Below are 19,577 nucleotides of genomic sequence, written 5' to 3' on the forward strand. Positions count from 1 at the left end.
CTTTATTATACAGATTCAATTCTCAGGCAGGCCTGGTGCTGAAAAACAGTGAGGAGCAGACAGATGCTCAATTCAGTGAATACTGATTTTATTTCGGAGTACCTATGTTTCTGTATGGCACCTCGAGGTAAGGAAGCGGCAGCGCCGCTAGTGCTGCGTGCTTGCTGGGACACGCTGGGAGAGAAAGAGCAGCTGTGCTTGGAGCCCCCAGCATCCTATTGCAGGGGGTGGCCCTGCCTCACAGGCAAGGACCAAACCAGCCCACAGCCATAAACTCGCCCCTTTGCGACAGAAAACAATACTGGCCTTTTTCACAAATTTCAGGAAACTTCACCAGGACTACAGAAGCTTTAAAGTTTTCCTTTAGGAAAAGCTCTTCTAAACCGAGGAAGCCTAATTATGAGACCTGCAGTCTGCTACGCAGAGCTCTTGTACCCAGAAATGATGTGAGGGCCAATTGCCAGGACTAAACATTTAACACATCAACAGGTGTTACATGTTATGCATCAATGAGGTGTACATCACCGAAACATAAAGACCCAGCAAGCCGGCAGCACAGCTATCAACCAGAACAACACAGCCATAAAATCCTAATTAGCCTCATACACTTGTTATGGACATTTTTATTTATTGACATGGTCAAATTAACAGGCAGCAGCATTTTATTTTAATGATAGCCTTGAAATCAGCCCAGGAAGAAAGTTAGCATTAATGTTCAGGTACTGCATGCCATCCACATTTAGCCACATGAATGTATATTTTAAAATAATAATTAAATATTGTCACCCTAATTAAGTTACCTTGAGCAGGTGAGAGAAACCAAGTTCTTAATCAATGCATATCTTGTTTGTTCTATTCCCAAGCTGTACAGAAAAACCACCCAGCAGCAGAAACTCAGCAAGCTTCACAATTTTAAGTGTGCACAGCCCCAGGCCTGATCCCTGCCTGCTGGAAGGAGCAAATTCAGGCAAGCAGGAGTGAGAGTGCCAGGAATAGTCTTTATCTGAACACCGCCAGCCAGGGGGGTGTCTGAAAAGTGCCTGCAAGTTGGTGAACAAGATTGTTTGCCCCCAGAGGAGTCGTATACTTATTTATATACTTCCAAAAAGCAGGTGCTTTACTGAACGATTAGCTGCGGCTATAAAGATTTGTGTCCGTCACCACAGAGTGGCAGATTCCTGTAAAGCAGACAAGATGCAATGGCCATTAAATATCGGTGCTAGCTCGGCCACGCAACAGTTTATAAAGCGGGCGAGAATATCGCGGCGTATTTATTATTGCAGTGGGGAATTTAGATGGTCAGCCTAATCGCTCCCAGAGACAGGTAAAGAGAAGGGAACTGAGCAGCAGCACAGTTATCGACTGGGTTAGAGAAAGCACACAGAGTAAAGGAGAATGAAGAGCATTTTACAAGGTATTTTAAGCAAGTTTACATTTCACTGCAGATAGCCGTTTTTGGAAATGAAGCGCTTTTGGAAATTAAGTCATTGCTTCACGCATTTAAAATGTACTCAGTATAGGTGCCTTCGCAAACCAGATCCCTCATTTTAAAACTTCTGGTTTATCCACCTTAAACAAGAATATTCCAGAAATTGCAAAGGAAGACTGGGAAATGATCTGTGTGTAATAGCTGAACCAAGCAAATTGCATATTTTGCATGAATTACTATAATATGCTCTGCTTGTTGGTAATTTCCGTTGTATACGAAGGATCACAGTTGCAAAAAGTATCAACATCCCACATTCAAAAGTGATTCAGGAGTCTAATTTCATAGTCGAAAATGCTGAGACACTTAAAAAATACCGCTTGAAATCATCGTTCACTTCATCGCGCTGGAAAGTTTTACACTAAATCCTGCTCCGTGGCTTAGATGCCGGCTGAAAATTGGAGAAAGAGAAAAGCACTTTTAGAGGTTCCTTGGTTCATTTGACTTGGTGCTTACACATATGTGTGCGGATAAACCCATCTGAATTGATTTAAAAAAAAAAAAAACAGCAAAAGAACCAGAAAATCAATTTTCACTTCAATGTTGACTGAAAGATTTTGGGGTTTTGGGGAAGAGCAGGCCTGCAAGCTTACCTGAAAAAAAGTTTTGCACAGCATTTTTTATTAAAAAAAAAAAAAAAAAAAAAAAGAAAAAGTGATCAACAACACATGATGAAGATGGGAGAAGAATCCGATTTCTGCCCACGAGAGCGAAGGGTGAAGGCAGGGTGGGCACCTCGGGCTGCAACCTCAAGCATGGGACAGGGCATGGGCAGGCAGGGCGGCTGCCCAGAGCTCCCGGCCGCTGTCCCAGCCTCCGCGGCGGCTCTGAGAGGGGCTGAATTACTGGCCCCAGAGCGCCTCCTCATCTGGGCCAAGTCAGGATACATTTTCATAGCCTTTCTTCAAGTGACAGCAATATCAGGGGGAAGGGCCAAAAATGGAGGGGGGGGGAGCAGAAAAAGGCAGTTTCCAGTATTTGTCATTATTACAGGTTATATATACAGGAAGAAAGTTAATTAAGCTTTAAAAAATCCATCACACATCAATGGGTGCATTTTAATGAGTACAAAAAGTTGAGGTGTTTACTGCCAATTAAAGTGGTTTTTAAATAAGCATTAATTAACACAGAAATTCAGAAGAAAGTTATACCTTGTCAAAGAAAGGCCAGTCCAGGCTATGCCCACTTCTGCTCCCATTCATACTCAGATAGTAATTACCACCAACCCTATATTTTCCATAATAATGAGGAGAGGCTGTCATGGCTGTCAAACAAAAACAAAACAAAAAAAAAAAGAAGGTAGTGCACAAAAATACCCTCAAACTGAAGTAAACTTTTTTTTAGAGCTGAAGCCACAGGAGACGGCAGCGTGGAGCAAGGCAGCGAGCGGGGCAGTCAGACGGCCGCTGCCCACGCATGGCCCCTTGCCAGCGAGCAGAGACTTTGCTGCAGCGGGGAAGCCTCCCCAAACCGGAGTTACGGCCCCTGTCCAGCTGAAGAAAGACCGAAGAAAGGCCAAGGAACAAGCAGTTTCATCCCTAGCGCTTCACCTCGTGGAGGAGCTGGTCCCCCTGTGAAAGCCTGAGGAGCTGTTTTTTTCCACAAGCAAGTGCTGGCAGATTCACTCCCTGCTTCCCAAAGTCGGGTCAAAGCAACCACTGAAAATAAGTTCAGTTTCATGTGTCTTTCCAGCTGGTGCAACTGGTGACATGGGAAGCGGTATGGGCGTCACTTCTGCATTCTTTGAAGTTTTCTTAATGATCGTTGGGAGTTTCAGCTCTACTTCAAGTAGTGGCAGTCCCTGAGCGGGGAGCGAAGGAAGCAAATTCTCCCATCGTTAGTCAGGTACATGTCTAAATATCTTAGGAAAACCTTCCCTCCCCCAAAGTGCATCTTAGGTGCCAAATAAGGTTTTTAAACTGCCTTACTTAGAGTGGTTTCTCTCCTCAGTTCCCCAGCTGTGGAGAGACAAGAACCGCGCTGCCTTTTCAGACCACAGGAGAGGCAGGTCCCATCCCAGTACCCTGACAAGTTTTAGACAAATCTTCCCTGTAGTGTTTTTAAAGTTAATTTAAAAACACAGAGAAGAAGGATGTAGATATGCACAGACTCCTGTTCTTCATGTCCTTGTCCCTTGCAGGTCTCTTGCGTGAGTTGTGTCGCTCAGACAACATGCAGCCTCGCTATCGAGTACATTGCTCGTGTCTATCGGGGAGTATCTGGGTGCCATGTCCTCAGACAATATCTGCAGTGAAATAAAAGCAGAACATTAAAGCCCAGGGAAGTTTTGTTGAACTTAGCTGGACAGGGCCTTCAGATCTTGCACTAATCTTTCTAACATATCCGATGGGACTAGAGAGGAATATTTTATTGCTAGAAATAGTTGAGCGATTACTTCAGAGAAAGGACGGACGTAACACAAAAGAGTTTCCAAGTACCGACAGGAAGGAGTGTTGCTCATGCGAAATTCCACATTAGGCACTACAATAATAATAAAAAACCCACCGGCCCTTGTGATGTCTGAACTCCCCGACACTGATATATGGAGAGGGGAACAGAGGAGGAAAAAGACAGAGAGAGCAAAGCAAATACGCCGGGATGCTTACGAGCAGAATACAGGAGCCAAGTGTCACAAGTTGACCCTTTGTGTTTGCACTGCAATTCGACCGCTCCAGGCAAAATTCCTTTAGCGGTTTATACCTGGTTTGATTTTTGTTGATAATGGCTATTTCTCACTGCATTGTGACATTTAATGCTGTTTAATCAAGACTTCAGAGAAGGAGTTACAATTTTAATTACTAAAAAGTCCATTGTAACACATTTATGTTTTCCTTAGATGGATTTGACCCAACTCTGATTAAGGGCTGTAATAAATAAGCGTTGTGCATACAGACGCACAGCAGGAATACAGCTTGCTTCGTAACAAATGAGCTGCGCACATCCAAGGAAAACGCTCGCTCCCCGGTGACTGCAGAAGAGCCCCGTCGCGTCCCATGCAAGAAAACCTCTCGGACTTCCTGACAGCAGAGGTGCACGTGGCGGCAATCTCAGTGGCCTCCCCGGGGCGCTTGCGGTTGTGGTCACCCGCTGCTCAGGGTGGATCTGCTGTACATCGTCCTCTGAGGCTCCCACCACAGAGACACCTGGACACCAGCACACTCGGCTTTTTCATCATTCAGGAACAAGGAAAACAAGTGAGAAAATTGTGGGGGATATAAATCATCTACACCTTTCTTATTAGGGCGAGCGTGGCACTGAGCTGGGAAGCATCTGGTAAATGTCAAGCACCTAAAGGAGAGATTGAAGTGCCCAGTCCCAGCATGATCAATAGTACCAAACGCTGTGTCTTCAGCCCCATTTTTTCAGGCCCTCTGACGTGAGGCTGTTTGAACTGTCAGTTCTCTGAGGCTGGGAATGCTCCTTCCGTCAGCCTTGCACACGGGTCGTACAAGACCGCAACATAAAGACAAAATAGTGGTATCTCTCTGAACGCAGAACGGGATTCTTTCTCTCATTCACCAGCCTTTTGGCATGCTGTCCTTCTCCAGCAGGTCCATTTCATGCTTGGTTGGGATGGGGACCATACCAGCCCCGCCACTGGCAGGAACCATTGGTGCTTTGTTTTTTTTATACTAAAAAAAGTTAGCCTACAGCCAAAAATCCTGTTTAAAAAAAAATAGTGAGGACAACAGCCATATTACCAATAGCAGGGTTGAAAGGTGGAAACCTGAAGAAGCCTGGCCCGCTTTCAGCCATTTTCTGGAAGCTCTACTGACTCTGCTCTGAAGGTGGACTCCAAATTCAAGCGACTATGCCAGATCTCTGTGGTTACCTTTCCTCGGTCCCCCCAAAAGGCTAACTTGTCTGTTGGTCTTTGTGGCTGTCATGCACTTAAAAATTATTTAAGTGGCCAATTGAGTTATTTTATTAATTATATGTCAAGATAGGTTGCTATTCCTCTTATAATGATGAAAGATGAAGGACAGAAGGAAAGCTTTTGTTTAAAAAGACCTCTAGCTGAAGGTTGGCTTATGCCCTGAGCCAAAAGAGTTTGTATTACTTCCAAAGCTCCTGCTTATGTTCAGGGTGTTGGGGTTTTTTTAATATTTCTCATTCATCTGGAAATATTTTCATTAGCCACATAAACGTGTACAGCTCTTGGGCCTCAACATACAAGCTATGGGGATGTACTAAAAAGAAGTGACCGTGCTTTTGAAATGCTTGAATGGAATGAAAGCCAAAATTTCTGCAGCAAACCACCCTTTCAGTGGCTGGGAGGCAAGTCAGAACCAAGCTCCCTTGGAAAAAGACTGAAAAATAACTGACAGTCAAAATTGCTGTCACATGAATGATAAAAAGAGCATTCAATAAATTAGGTGGTTAATAACTGGAAACCCCCCAAGAAGCATACGTAGGGAGAGAGGAGGAGGAGGTAATTCCCTTGGAAGTAATGTAGGAGCTGTCCAGGCTCCTCAGGCTTCGAGTGAGGCTGCCTGGCCTGGTCAATAGGCAAAGCTGTGCCATACTCATAAGACTGTATATTTATGCTGGGTTTTTTTAGTTAAATCAATGCAAAAAAGTACCTGTATGCTCTGAAATCAATGGAAACCCTATTTCTTCTGCATGCTGATCTCTGCAGCGTCATCAGAGATAGCTGACCAGGCCAAGTGTCCTTCCATAGGATACGCAGGATTTTTCACAAGTGTGCATCACACAAGTGTAAATCTTCATTATAACTAATATCTTGCGCTGACATTAGTACTTAAAAAAATAAAAATGTCAGATGACATTGGCTTTCCCTGCATTTACTAGGAAACTGATAAAAAGTCTCAAAAACCAGCAGCACCATCAGGTCCAGCTCCGTCAGTAGTTACAGCCGTAGAGAGCTTGTCAGTTGCCAATGACTTCAAGCATCCACAGTCTTATATGTGATCCTGAAAGAAATGCCCATCTCCTTCACTGCCACATAAACATACAGTAACCAATCTCTCTAAATACTGATTAGACATTTTAGTTTTAAGTTTTTATCTGACTAAACAATAGGTTGCCATTTCAGCGAGGCCTTCTCTTTTGGTCATCCCTCAATAATATATCTCAAAAGGTATACTAGAAAATTACTCACACACCAGGAACATTTTGAAAGGACCACAGAGACACTACACAGTAAAGAGGGTCTGAAGAAAGTCTCAAAAGAAATCTCTTTTTTTTTCCTCATTGACTGTGTGCCAGGAGCCCTGACTTACACCACTCTCTCCCTATTTAAGTGACAAAGGTCAACTTGAAATTTCCAAAATGGAAACAACTCTTTAATTTTAGATACTATATTTCCAGAGATGAGGCCAACAATGTGACAAGATAGTATGCTGGTATGAACGCGGATATTATTGTGAAGCGGGAGGGAGGTCAAAAAGCCACCCCCTGAGCTACGGACAGGAGGCAACCGGTAGCACAGGTTCCATACCCCTGTGCCAGAAAAACCAAACCAAAACACACATCCTCACGTGCCTCCGCGCACGTGCTGCAAACGAAGGTGTGGGACTCCTAAAGGGGCTGTGGCGGTGCTGGTGGCAAATTGCAGACAGCACCCAAGTTCTGCCAAGAGATCCGCTAATTGTATTGTAAAGCCAACTTGCCAGATTTTTTATTTGAAAAAACAAAAAGTACACCTTTTTTAGAGGAAAAAAAAGAGATTAAAAACTGAATTAACCATAATAACAAAAAAAAATAGAGTACTATATTTCTAAGAGGATCTGAATAAAAAGACACCCTGAAAACCTCACGTGAAACACCTCAGAGCATTTACAGGTTTCTCATGCATCGTATTGTAAAACAGCAGCTCATTCTTTTCAGAGCTGCGGAGGTAAGAGCACGCAAATGATTAAACAAGCAGGTTTAACTATCTCGCACTGACGAGGAATTTGTCAACATGGGCTCAGCATTTATGCGGATCTGCAGCGAATACTGTACGGCTGCAGGAGTCAAACAGCTGTCTGTCAATAAAGCTATTCTCCTCGCTGGAACATAATAGCACAGACTCAACATGACCCTCAGAGGCCTCTTTAAGCTGCCTGGCTGTCTCCTCCTTCCCCATCCCTCCAGAGTCCTTCACCAGCAAGCTCTGAATTAAAAGGGAGGAAAAAAAAAAAAAAAAACAAACAAAAACAAACCCCATATATTAGAATCTTTTCTATCCATCTTAATATCTTAATATTAAAAGTGACTTAACCCTGGGCAAGTCTGTCTACACAGGCGAGCCTGAGCTAAAGCAAAGTTAGGGAAAGACAGCTTTGATTCACGGCACGTGAAGGGCTACCGACAATCCCTTTTAATAGAGCTTGGAACATTAATGTAGCCGGAGCCACATGTGACACCCATTAGGGCCAGGGAGAGCTCCCACGCATATATTTCAAGGAAGCAGTAGATTCCCCGGTCCCAGAAGCTGTCTTCATTACAAAAGTCTAATATATCAGAAGAGAGAGAAAAGCTCGGCTTTTAGAATGCATTTTTTATTATTCAGCCTTCAGTGGAAATGTCACCTTTCTAAAGCAAGCTGTTATCATGTGTCTCCCATGCCAAACACATGGCCTCTAAGGAGACGGTTTTATCTCTACATTTTTAGTGATTTGTATTTCTCTTTCAAGGAGCTCCATGCCTTAAGGCACCCAAAACGCTCACAGCACAAGAAGGTAAGGTTACACGAGATGCTGCCGAAGAGGACAAAAAAAACCCAGGGCTGGGAGTCGGCGCAGCTTCTGACAGCAGCCGCCCTACCCGATAATTCACCTCCCTTAGTAGATTTAATTATTATCCATTTCCTTGGTTGGGACCATATTCTCAAAGAAGCAGGGCGCCCATCAAATGCCGCCACCGCATGACAGGCTGCGGCGCAGCCAGCACCACTGCCCCGGCGCCTGCCAACCAGCCAGATGCTGCCACATATTGGCATCTGGGGCCTGGAAAAGCAACCACGGTCTCCGTTTGGCGGCGGATCCTGACCCCGACAACTGAAGGAGACAAAAGGAGGATAGACGGGAGAGGGGGGCAGAAATCTCTCCTGACAATTTCGCTGGTAAAGATTTAGACAAAACCCTATTGTTTAACTGCTCTCCAAATGAATACATTTCGGAGGAGGGAAAAAAAAAAAACACACCCGGCATGTTCTAAATGCTGTCAGAGTCCAGGGTGCAAGGACAAGGGATTATTTATGAAAAGAAATAATGAGGAAACCAGATGCCTGCCTTTCTCAGCCCTCCGCGCTCCAGTCACCCTAACGGGGCATGTGCAGCGCCGCTCATCAAAGACTTCTCAGCCTTAAAACACAGGGCAGGCGCTAACTAACTCTTCCCATTTCTGCCACTTAGCAAAATGCCCTGCTTGTTTTACAGGGAGGCTCAGGCAGTCAACCAGCGGCACAGCAAAAGCTGAGGGAGAAGAGTTGCAGACCTCACCCCAGCCAGGGACAGTTACTGGATAGCCATGTTAACCGCACCCACCAGAACAGCAAATACATTTAAAAAAAACAAAAAAAAAAGCTTATTTCTCTAACACTGAGGCTGAAACTACACAGGTGTGCTTAAAGTAGCAAAGCAAATAAGGTCTCTATACCTATTTTCATGAACTTGGCTTCTCTCCTGACCCCAGCAAAGTCAATGGAAAACTCCCAGTGATGTTAATGGGGCTGGGACTTCACACTGTGCGCTTACTTTACCCTAGAAAGCCGATTAGCTGAGGACTCTCTACAGTATCACAGAGCACCTGCCGAGGTGCCTGCAAGGAGCCGGAGCAGCCAAGGTCGTTCTCCCGGGAACTCACCTCTCACTTCGCCTTACTGGGTCTCAGCTTTGCTGGGCCTGGCAGGACACCATGAGAGACCAGGGGCTGGTCGCGGGGGACTTCTCTGAGGTCAGAGCAGGTGTGAGGCTGGAAAGGAAGGAGACCAAGGAGGCAGAGTAGTGGGGAAGGATGTAAAAAAAAAATTAAAAATCTGGAGAAAGGATATATGCCACTTGGCTCATGGTCCACGCTGTTGAAGTAGCTCTTCTCCATGCCTGGTTCGTAAAGGAAGATTACGAGCTGGCAAATGTCAGACCACAGTGCACAAGCAAGACTACAAGTGGAGCGTAGCTAGCCAGTGCCATGCTCTAAATCACGGCGCAGCACCGGCCCCTCTCGTGGAGGCTCCTTCCTCGTTATCCCACCACTGCGCGAGGTACCATAAAACTCTCGTTACTCGCACGCTGCTGGGGTAAGCAATTTCCTAATGCTTTTACAACCCCTGCACTTTCATTTTGTGGGAGTAATGCTCTCTCTTTGTTTTCATCGGTACATGGGGATAACAGCTGCATCTAATAATCCACTCCTGGGTCCCAGCATTTTGGTGCAACATTTCAGAACCAAAGGCACAGAAAGGGCAAGAAAATCTGTGACCGGGGCTGAAGGATGTAACACAGGACATGGATGGAGGCAGCTGAGCAAACCTAGAAAATACCCTGGGGATAAATGGCTCAGCTCATGGAAGGGGATGAGAGAAACTGGTAGAGGTGAGGTTGTACCGAGGCAAAACGGCTCTGTCTCCAAGGCACAGCAAAACGAGGTTAGCAAGGCTTTGCTGAGGAGGACCGCTGACCCCCGCAACATCTGCTCTTTCCCTGGCTGGCCCATCTTTATCCAGCTCCACCACTTGCCAATTGGCTTGTCTAGCTCATTGCCCCCAGAAAGACTTTTCCCAAACTTGCCAACCTTAGGATCTCAGCAGCAAAGCGTCAAGGCGACCGCCCGCAGCCTTCCCAAGAGGACACTAATTCCCCGCTGCCCAGTGTTGCACGCTTCCCCAGCCCTCCTGCCCGTCACAGTGCCACCGCAGCCCTCCGGCAGCAGCTCTAATCCCTTCTGATGGGTCCCTGGGCCAAGAAGATGGAGACAGAGCTGCCTTTGGAGAAGGAGAGCCTCTGGTCTGCCAACAGGCAGCGAGGTCCTAGTTGGGGCAGCGCGTTAAGCTGTCACCCGCTGCCGGGAGTCTGGAGCATCCTCTCTGCTGCACCCTGATTAGCCTCCTCTGCCCGGCAGCAGGGGCGCAGATTTCACCACACAGCGCTAGCAGGAGGTGGGACCACTTCCACCGCTTTGCCGCCCAGAAGTTGGGATTTTCTTGAGGACACCTCACCTTTGGGCCAGGGCTCCCCGGCTCTGCTCCTGCAGATGGCTCGGGCAGCAACCAGCCCTCCACCAGGCCCCGCAGCGCAGGAGACGGCTGTGCGCTGCCAGTCTAAACCACTGCTGCCAGCAGCAGCTGCTCGGCACCTTTTAAGCAAGTCCCATTCCCCCTCTGGGAGCTGGCTCTGCCACCCCTTTGCAAACTGCAGCTGGAGCCGCACAAGGCACCCGGTCCTGGGGGCTGCCTGAGCCCCTCACGCACGCCCCATGGCTCCTCTACAGCTGCCAGCGCCCCCGCTGCTGTTCGGCCAAGTCCCTCACTCCTCCATCTTGCCCCCACACGCATTCAGGTAAGCGGGAGCTGCACTCCAGCCTCCTGACCTTGCCGAGGCGCTTCTCCTTCTGCGGCGCCGTGGTGCGACACCCTGACGGGGCCCAGCCCTGCAGGCGAGGTCACACGGAAAGTCCTCAGGCACTCAGGGCGGCCAAAGCCCCACGCCTGGCCTGGTCCTCGCTACGCCCCAGCCTGCCATTTGTTGGTGGGTGCACGCTAAAGAACAACCATTAACACACGGGGCGCCACGTACCGCTGCAGAGTGAGAGCCCGGCCCACCACGCCGCGCAGGAGGCTGCTAGGCAGAAGCATGGTGGAAGGAAACAAGAGGCACTGGTTACACGAAGGGCCTCTCCAGCGGCATCTCCGACCGTACCCCGAGGACGCCGTGCAGCGAGGACAGGCGGTCCTGAGGTAACGAGCCGCTGAGGCGAGGGAAGGGGCAGCATTTAATAGGCCGCTGCTGCAGAGAGACAAAGAAATCCTGTCCGCGCAACTTCTCGGCCCCTGCAAAAAGCTGGGGGGCTCCGACTTGAAAGCTCCGCGTGGCTCAGAAGACACGCAGAGCCGAGGGCCACCTGCGAGAGGTGCTTTTCAGCCACAGACGCTGCTGACTGGAAGAGGACGCTGGGGTGCTTCGCCATGGCCAGAGCGGGCCGCAGGCTGCCCCGCCGGCACGCGCTGGGGCCCAAAGGCCCCCTCATGCAGAGCGCCGGGAGCCGCAGAGTCCAGCTCACAGCAAAGCCCATGCAGAAAGCACAAACCCAAAGAAATCAACAAATGTCCTTTTTTCATTTTATTGCTAAAATCCCTACCATAAATCTCACCAGAGAGGAAGTTTCTGTTTCTCCAGCTTCCTACTCAGTGTCCTTGAGAAAACAAATGACACCACACTCAAAAAAAAAAAAAAAAAAAAAAAAATCCCGTAGCGGTTTACTTCGCAATTCCCTGTACCTTGTTATGCTGAGTGCTTCATTTAGAGAAGGCTGACCTCCCCAGCCTTCTTCATCCCCGTGCCCTTCGCTGCGGGGACACACCAAGGAACAGGTTTAGCGCCGGAGAGGGGCGCCGGGTGGATGTTCCGGCGCAGGTAACCCTGCCGACTCAGCATCCCAAAGGTGCGCGGAGAGTCAGCGTGACAGTGACTGCTGTCTGAGAGGTGATTTTCACAGTAGATATAGGAGCTGCGCTACAAGCACGGAAGCTGTGAATACAGCCATTAAAAGCCAAAAAAGTTATGCCCCTTGTATTTGACGAGATGCAATTTCTTCCGTAGGTCTGGGCAGGGGCCCTGGCTCGCCTCACAGCAATTTTACCCAGTGCAAGCCTTCAAACATTTTGTCTCCCAGTTTTTCTTAGTAGGACACAAAAAACATTAGAGAGTGGTTCAACAGGGTGCAATGAATTACCACTTTGAGATGTCCTAAGTGTGTTACCTGGCTTACCTGAACACCCGCAGGAGAACAGGAAAATCTATAGGTTTATTTTACTGTGTTTTACATAGACTCTCACTAATCCCTGTGAACAAAATGGCACTGATTTGTTTTGCTATCAGCCATTAGGTGTAACAGAAGGAAGGCGGAATGGACTTTGCACTACTTAACAGTCAGCAAAACAGAGATGTGCACCACAGGGCTTCATAAGAGGCACCAAAAGGAAGATACCTAGAACATTTCAAGTCATAAAAGCCAAGGACAAAAAGCACTGATTAGGTAGGAAGGATTGTCTTCAACAACTAAATGTAAAGTTCAGAAACCCAAGGTCTGAATTAGGCTTGAATGGTTTTGTTTATTAAAGGAATACATGTAAACACTAATACAACATAATACATGTTAAAGGTAAAAAAAAAAGGTAGAAGCAGGAATTTTTGTTCAATTAACTCCAGACTGTGCTTCCATTAGCAAAACCATTATCTGAGTCAGTGGTAAAGGTATGAAAACCTGTAGCATCTCAAAGGCTCATTTCTGGCAAGCCGTCTTACCAAGTGCCCCATTCCTTCTAGTCTCCATGATCTAGATTTCCTCACTACTAACATACTTGAAAAAGAAACATTTCTGTGTCACGAACTAAACCAAGTGCTTTGCAGTGAGAGTGACTGGTCATCCGGTTTCTGCTAGAACAGTGTTTTCCTTCTGCTGCTCACAGAAACCGGCTTGTGCTCCTGTGCTATCTTATCCTGCCTTTACTTGCAACCACCACATGGGCACAACCTGAACAAGAGAGCATTTTAAAGTAACATGGGAAATATTTTTTTTTACAGTTATCACCAGGCAAATGCAATGGGACAGATCAACACGGGCAACGCCATTGTCTGGTGGCCAGGCTAGAGAGCCCCAGGGATGGAGTCAGGTGGCCAAGGGAAGGGAGTCTTCCCTTGAGCAACGAGCCCTCTCCAAAGTCACAGCCAGGGCAGTGCTGGAAGGAAGCTCTGGATCAGCTTGGTCTCCGCATTAGAGATTTCCGAGCCGCTCGGCGCAGGAAGTTGTTCCTGTGGCTCACCTGAGGGAGTTCCTGTTATGAAGCCAGAGGGTGGTAGGTTGAAACACAGTTTCTGAGAGTGATGTAATCTTGGACAGCGCTCCGTAGGCAGTGATACTAGTGACCTGGTTACAACCTGCGGTGTTGTTACAGCCCCTCTGCTGGCCTGGTGATCACAAGAAAGGGAAGAAAGAAAAAAAGAGGGGAGTGGAATAATTTAAAAAGGAAAAAAAAGTTTCCAGATTTCCTTTGTTTAAGTGAAGTATTTTCCTTTTCCACTTTATTTGAATACACCGACCTGGTGTCTAACAGATGGAGACTGTGCAGATGCACTTTTGGGAATGCCCATAAAATACACTGCTAAAATACAAATGGAGGGATGCTTTTTTTTTTTTTTGAGTTGTAAATTCAATAATCATTGCTGTCACCTCACTTTCCCAAAGGAATTTGCCCTTTGTTCTCCGGATAAAGCTGGGGAGAAGAAGAAGAAAAAGGAAAAAAAAAAAAAAAAAAAAAAAAAAGAGCGAGAGCGAAGGGAACATTTAGGAAAAACCCCACAGATCCATAATCTGTACAAGCATCGCAGCGCACAGCATTTGTACATCAGGAACCCATATAAGCATGGCTGCTTAGCAGCAACAGCAGCACACAGCAAAATATTCTGCATGTCTTATGTTCTTCTCCCATTCTCCAGACCTTTCTAACAAACAAACAGGTCAGCTAATTGGCTCACGCCCAAGTCTTACCCACTAGGGTTTGCTCAGAGATGTCACTTAGTCATTTGGCATGAGCAAATCCCAGGCTTCTTCCTGTTCGAGCAGCGGAGTGGGTGAAGGTTTTCTTTGATTTATTAAGACTATTAACAAACAAACAGGAGAGTTCAGAAGCTTCCTCAAGCAGAAGAGCACGAGCAGAAAGGTTTTTTCCTGAAGTAGCAGCTAAAAATAGGACACTTAGAGGAAGTAAAGTTCATTAAGTGATAAAGTGGTGGCTGCAGTGATGAGAGAAGAGGTTTTTCCTTTTTTAATCTATACACTTATTTAGCATTGTGTTTTCTTGCTGCTTATTAGAGTGCTAAAGCAGTGTTTATCTGGCTGAGGAAACGAAGATTTCCCTTTCTGTAGTGACTTTAACATGAAGCTCATCAAATACAACGGAGTCAAGAGTTTTAAACAGACATTGCCAGCCAACAAAGTACAACATTTGACAGCATTATTTGCCTTTTATACGCTCTTTCCACAGCGGGAAATTATATGCCATTTTCAAGACACTTTCCACAGTATTATGCAACAGCTTTCTTAATTTTTAATGGATATATTATTTTTAACGTGTCAACTTTTGCATAAAGCATTTTAGTATTTTATTCAGCATATACCGTTAACAAGTTATTTGCTCCTTCCTCCCCTCGCCCCCCCAGGGCTGCACTTAGCATAGGGAAATGTTCTGTTGACACTATAAAAGATACTTTCAGCTGGCACGGTCTATAGACACTTCCATCATCAGACAAAGCACCAGGAGCACATTCCTGTTTCTACTTAGTCAACAAGCTGGCAGTGCTAAACATGCTGCCCAGGAGTTTCACCACAAACCACCCTTTGGCGAAAAGACTTACACATACGTAGCAACGAGTTGCCGTAAAAATAAGCTAGCACCCTGTACAACCAGTGATTCCTGTTAAAAGTGTTCACTTTTGGCCCGATTGCTCCAGCGTCCTTTAGTCATCACGTCCAAATGGTTTGGGACATCCAAAGGAAGCAAGTCAGGGTCCTTCTGTGCCAGAGAAACTTGTCCACTTGACCTGAGTTTGTTCAGAGGGCACGCATCTCTCATCTCAGCAGATCTGCCCATTCTATAAGGGCAAAAAATGGATGAGATTTGATGTCTTCAACACCAGCAACGCCAGCACCAAGACGCTCCGCAGGATTAAACTGCAAAAGCTTGATATAAAAAGAAAAAAAATATATATGATTCAGTGAGTAAGAACAAAAACAACTGCTTAAAAGTTCCAGAAAGGTCTAAGGTAAGGGACATCCTACCGTTTTCCTGTTCTATGAATTACTTTCAAGAGTGCGAAAGCATACTTGAAATTCCTAAAATCCAGTAAATGGAAGAAGACTCTCCTTTCCTTGAGTCTCAGTGTTACAGTCTTCAGAGACTACTGATCACAGCATGCAATTCCCTGAAGCACTGCACATTGGGACTTCATTTTAAGTGTAACCTCATTTTAAAATAGAGAACAGCAGCCAGAGCCTGCATCGGTAGAACTCTGGACACTGCGTTTACTTCATGTTAACCTTTGCTCACACCACTGCGTTACAGCTACATCGGAGACAGTGGTCTGTAACTTTCCATTTCATAAATTGTAAGTTGGTCCTAAAACACCAGGATATTACAGCCAGTTCTCTATTTCCTAAAAAGAAAAAAAAAAAGTTTTAGAGAGTCCTACAAATGGACTAAAACTGAAAAATCAAAACCCCAGTGAAAGAAACAAAACAGTGTAATGGCTTAATGGAAATTTCCTAAAATTCAGCACCTCGTTGTCTTTTTAGTTGTACATCACATGCTGAATTCATGTGAAAAGGAAATCACAATATTTACATCTGTTCAAAAATACCAATCCATATAAAAGGGAATGCAAAGGTAATACTCCAAAGAGACTAATAAAGACACACAAAAATATTTTGCAGTTTGAGAGAACTGTTTATACTCTATTCAATTACAGCCAGTACAAAGGCATGATTTCTTTCTTGCCTTTTCTGCAACAGCTAATAGGATAACTTCTCCCAGTTGTCACTTGGAACAATGTGTATTCATATCTTAATGCACTCAACATCTAAGTGAGTCTACATCCATAAACATAGGAATTTACACATTTTAAGATGACTCTGCTATTTGCAGTCATAATGTCACATAGTAAAGGTAGCTCGGTGACAGTCAACAGTGCTGCTCTGATACCTTCCACAAGCCAGCAGAAACAGACGCAGCCAGGGTCTCTCTGCCTTCTGCTGAAATACAACCAGCACCAGCAGGGGGAAAGTAAGCACGGACACTTACTTTCTAGAGTTTGCCTTTCCAGAAGAACTTTAATCTTAGAAAGCAGATGCAACACAAACTGCAATAGATACCTATTGAAAAGTCATGTTGCATACTTTGTTGGTAGTAAAGCCTGGAGGTGCCTGAAAAAAAAAATATTGGGTGCAAAATACCAAACCAACGTAAAAATAACAACTTCATCCTTTACCAGAAATAAACAGCTCTCTGTTTTCTTAGAAGCTGGCTAAATGAAGGAGGTGTTTACAACAAAGTCACCTGCACTGGAAGCCACAGCAGGGGACAACGCCTGACACAGTTTTCTGTATAGCTGAACATTGATCCCAGAGAGTTATTCTGTGATGCTTTGACCTGTTTACCCTTGGCAGTGGGGGGAAGGAAAGTCGCAATGACAAATTGCTATCCATGCCAAGAGAGCTTTCTTCCTTTTCCTGACAAGGCTTCCTCAAAAATGAATGGCAGCTTCCTTGGATAGTCACACAACAAAAATGTGATTTACTAGCTCATATAGCCAAACCTCCACCAGATAAGTCACCACCCTACACTAGAAGGCTTAACCTAACGGGCACTGGGGTGACTGTTCTCCGAACAGGTATGGCCTTGTAATATATCTGCAAGTGGCAGAGATACATTTGCCACTTAAATGGCAAAAGGGCCACTCTGGCATATTTGAAAATAGGCAATACGTTAGTCTGCAGTGAAGAACAATCCTACATTGGCAGGGAGAAGTGGACTGGACGACTTCATTTGTCTTCAATTTTAGTCTTAATGGGAGGAATTCCCTTCATCAAGTGTGATTTGGCTTTCCCTTAGCCATTTGAGTCCTGTAGCACCTGTGGGTGAGGGTAACAATTTGCTACCATCTAACAATACAAAGGCAAATTATACAAAAATGGGATTTTTCTCTAGTCACTTTTCCCTTTCTACCTTTGCCAGAAACACACAGACACATGCTTTCACCTTATGTGACTTCAAGTGACCTAGTCAAAACAGAAGGTCCAAACGTCTAGCTCCATTTCCATTAACCATTTCACAGTAATGGCACAGAAATCAGTCTGTCACTGGGTCTTTTGACTCACTCAATTTTCAAAATCTCTTTCCTTTGTTTTCTTCAAGAACTATTTTTTCCACTCTGCTCTGTTCAAATGTACATCTAAGTGATGTCATTATTTATGCATCCACTAGCAAGATGCTCTTCAAAGCAGAACAACATAGTTCCCATATATCACTTATTCTACTGAAGTGGAATAGGTCAGATCCAGGCTCCGCTTCCTCAATTAGGTCAAAATTAACTAGAAGGAAGACAGTATTACCTGAAATTCAAGGTCCTGTACTACAAGTTTATTCTCTGAATCCTGGCTGCCTAAAGCCAAGAGTAAACTAAAACCAGCAGCCAATACTATTCCATTAGTTTGAAAATGGTGTATCAGTCTGGAAGGTTGTCTATACTTTAAGGTTTCCTACTCTGCCTTTTGTCCAACCCACCAGATATCTTATTACAAAAGTCATTGCATTCACAATTTAAAGTACTTTTCTTAACAAATGGCATCCAGAAGGATGACAGCTGGAGGACAGCTACAGATTTTCAACCACAGCAATGTCATAACTTCTAATCAATGTGTTACAGGTTTCATAGTACTTACAGCTACCTTGCTGAATTGGCATCAACATTTTTTAGTTTAATTCAATTCATTACATTTAGGGCAGAATTCCTAAAATGTTTATGCATCACCAGCAGGTGTTTCCAAAGCACTCAGCATTGACCAAACTTATTCTTTGAAGAAATGGCAAAACATTCCAGTTTTCTACAGAGACACCTCGCAGCAGAAGTCAAAGTTTCCAGATGCAACAAGACAGCTGGGCAAAATTCATCAGTGCTGACAAAAGACCCACCCACATGCCTATCAGCAGCTTTCTGTTTTTACATTTACTTCACCAGAACAACTTAGGTATATAAGTATTTGTCCAGTCTACACGTGTACCAGTAGAAAACAGATTTTCCCCTCAATTACCTGCTGAATCAGTGATCTGGCCTCCTTTGATACATGGTCTGGTATACTCAAAGAAGTGTGAGTGTTTATTCCTGATGGATGGCACTCAACCAGAGTCTGGAGAAGAAAAAAAAAAAAAGGAAAGCAGGAAGATACATTTATTAATTAAAAATTGTAGTGTTGGATTATCTCCTAGCATACATGCAAATTAACACAGCTAAAATTTCAGTGCTTCTTAGTATGAAGTACTGATTCTGGGAGGAATGTCTACAGACACTGATGTTCCCTTGGAGATACAGTTTTAGAACATTTACGTCTTAGTGCTTGTGCTCTATTGCTCAAATTTGCAGAGTCTCGGAATTTGGTGGACTTTGCTTTCTTCATGCAGAACTGTCAACTAATCACCGGTTTGATTTGGCTGAGCACTCTTTGTCTGAATATACCGAATTAATGTGTAACAGCAACATATGGTTTCTACACTGTCCCAGGAAATAATACTGAAACTATTAGGGCAAAAATTTTGTAAATGTACAGAAGGAATGTTAGAGAACTTTGATTTCACTGTGGATGAGAGGGCAGCATGGGTTTTGGTTATTTTTTCAGTCCTGAGTTTGATACGGCTTTATCAAATTGCTGAAGCTTGAGCATGTTTCATTTCTCTGGTCCCATGCAGACCAAGCAAATTGAGGGTACTCAGGTTGGCAAAGCACGTCTGAGAAAGACAAGCAAGGAAATCACAACTGGGCACACCACTTGTGAGAAACTACTGGCCAAGAGGTTAGTTTTATCAAGTAACTTGCCCCAGCCCTACCTTCCCAGTAAGGAGTTCAAAAAGAATGGCACCCAGGCTCCACCAGTCACAAGCTTCTGTCTCTTCTACGATAGTGCCAACCTCTAAACATGAGACATTTCAATTAATATTAAAAAGGTCAGTTACACCTTCAAAATTAACATATATTTACAAGGTGACTGTTTAATGCTGACAGAACATATACTAAATACCACAGAGCTTTCATTATGCCTGCAATTTAGTTAGCCCTTTAGCCACCTACAGATTGCATTGTTCAAACACAGCAACACTATA

The 19,577-nt window shown here is 45.0% G+C and overlaps 1 protein-coding gene across 14 annotated transcripts in view; it reads right to left on the bottom strand.

Annotated features, from left to right (window-relative positions):
* Positions 1-6,331: 6,331 nt before the first annotated feature.
* Positions 6,332-19,577, bottom strand: part of RPS6KC1 (ribosomal protein S6 kinase C1) — a 99,843-nt gene continuing 86,597 nt past the window's right edge. For 5 of the 14 annotated variants that reach the window (XR_014227793.1, XR_014227794.1, XR_014227796.1 and 2 more), the window contains 4 exons: positions 19,305-19,387; positions 18,515-18,610; positions 14,198-15,388; positions 12,774-13,617 (listed from right to left, as the gene is read on the bottom strand). Coding sequence is in view for 4 of the 14 variants with exons in the window: in XM_082307942.1 (XP_082164068.1) it covers positions 15,278-15,388; positions 18,515-18,610; positions 19,305-19,387 (290 nt within the window). In the remaining 10 variants the exon portion in view is untranslated. Of the gene's footprint in view, positions 6,421-9,298; positions 9,407-12,773; positions 13,618-13,945; positions 15,389-15,415; positions 15,862-16,406; positions 16,628-18,514; positions 18,611-19,304; positions 19,388-19,577 lie in introns of those variants that run through there. The other 9 variants (XR_014227792.1, XR_014227799.1, XR_014227795.1 and 6 more) reach the window with 9 other exon arrangements.

This window comes from Platalea leucorodia (genome assembly GCF_965183815.1).
Source record: "Platalea leucorodia genome assembly, chromosome: 3".
Classification (NCBI taxonomy): domain Eukaryota; kingdom Metazoa; phylum Chordata; class Aves; order Pelecaniformes; family Threskiornithidae; genus Platalea; species Platalea leucorodia.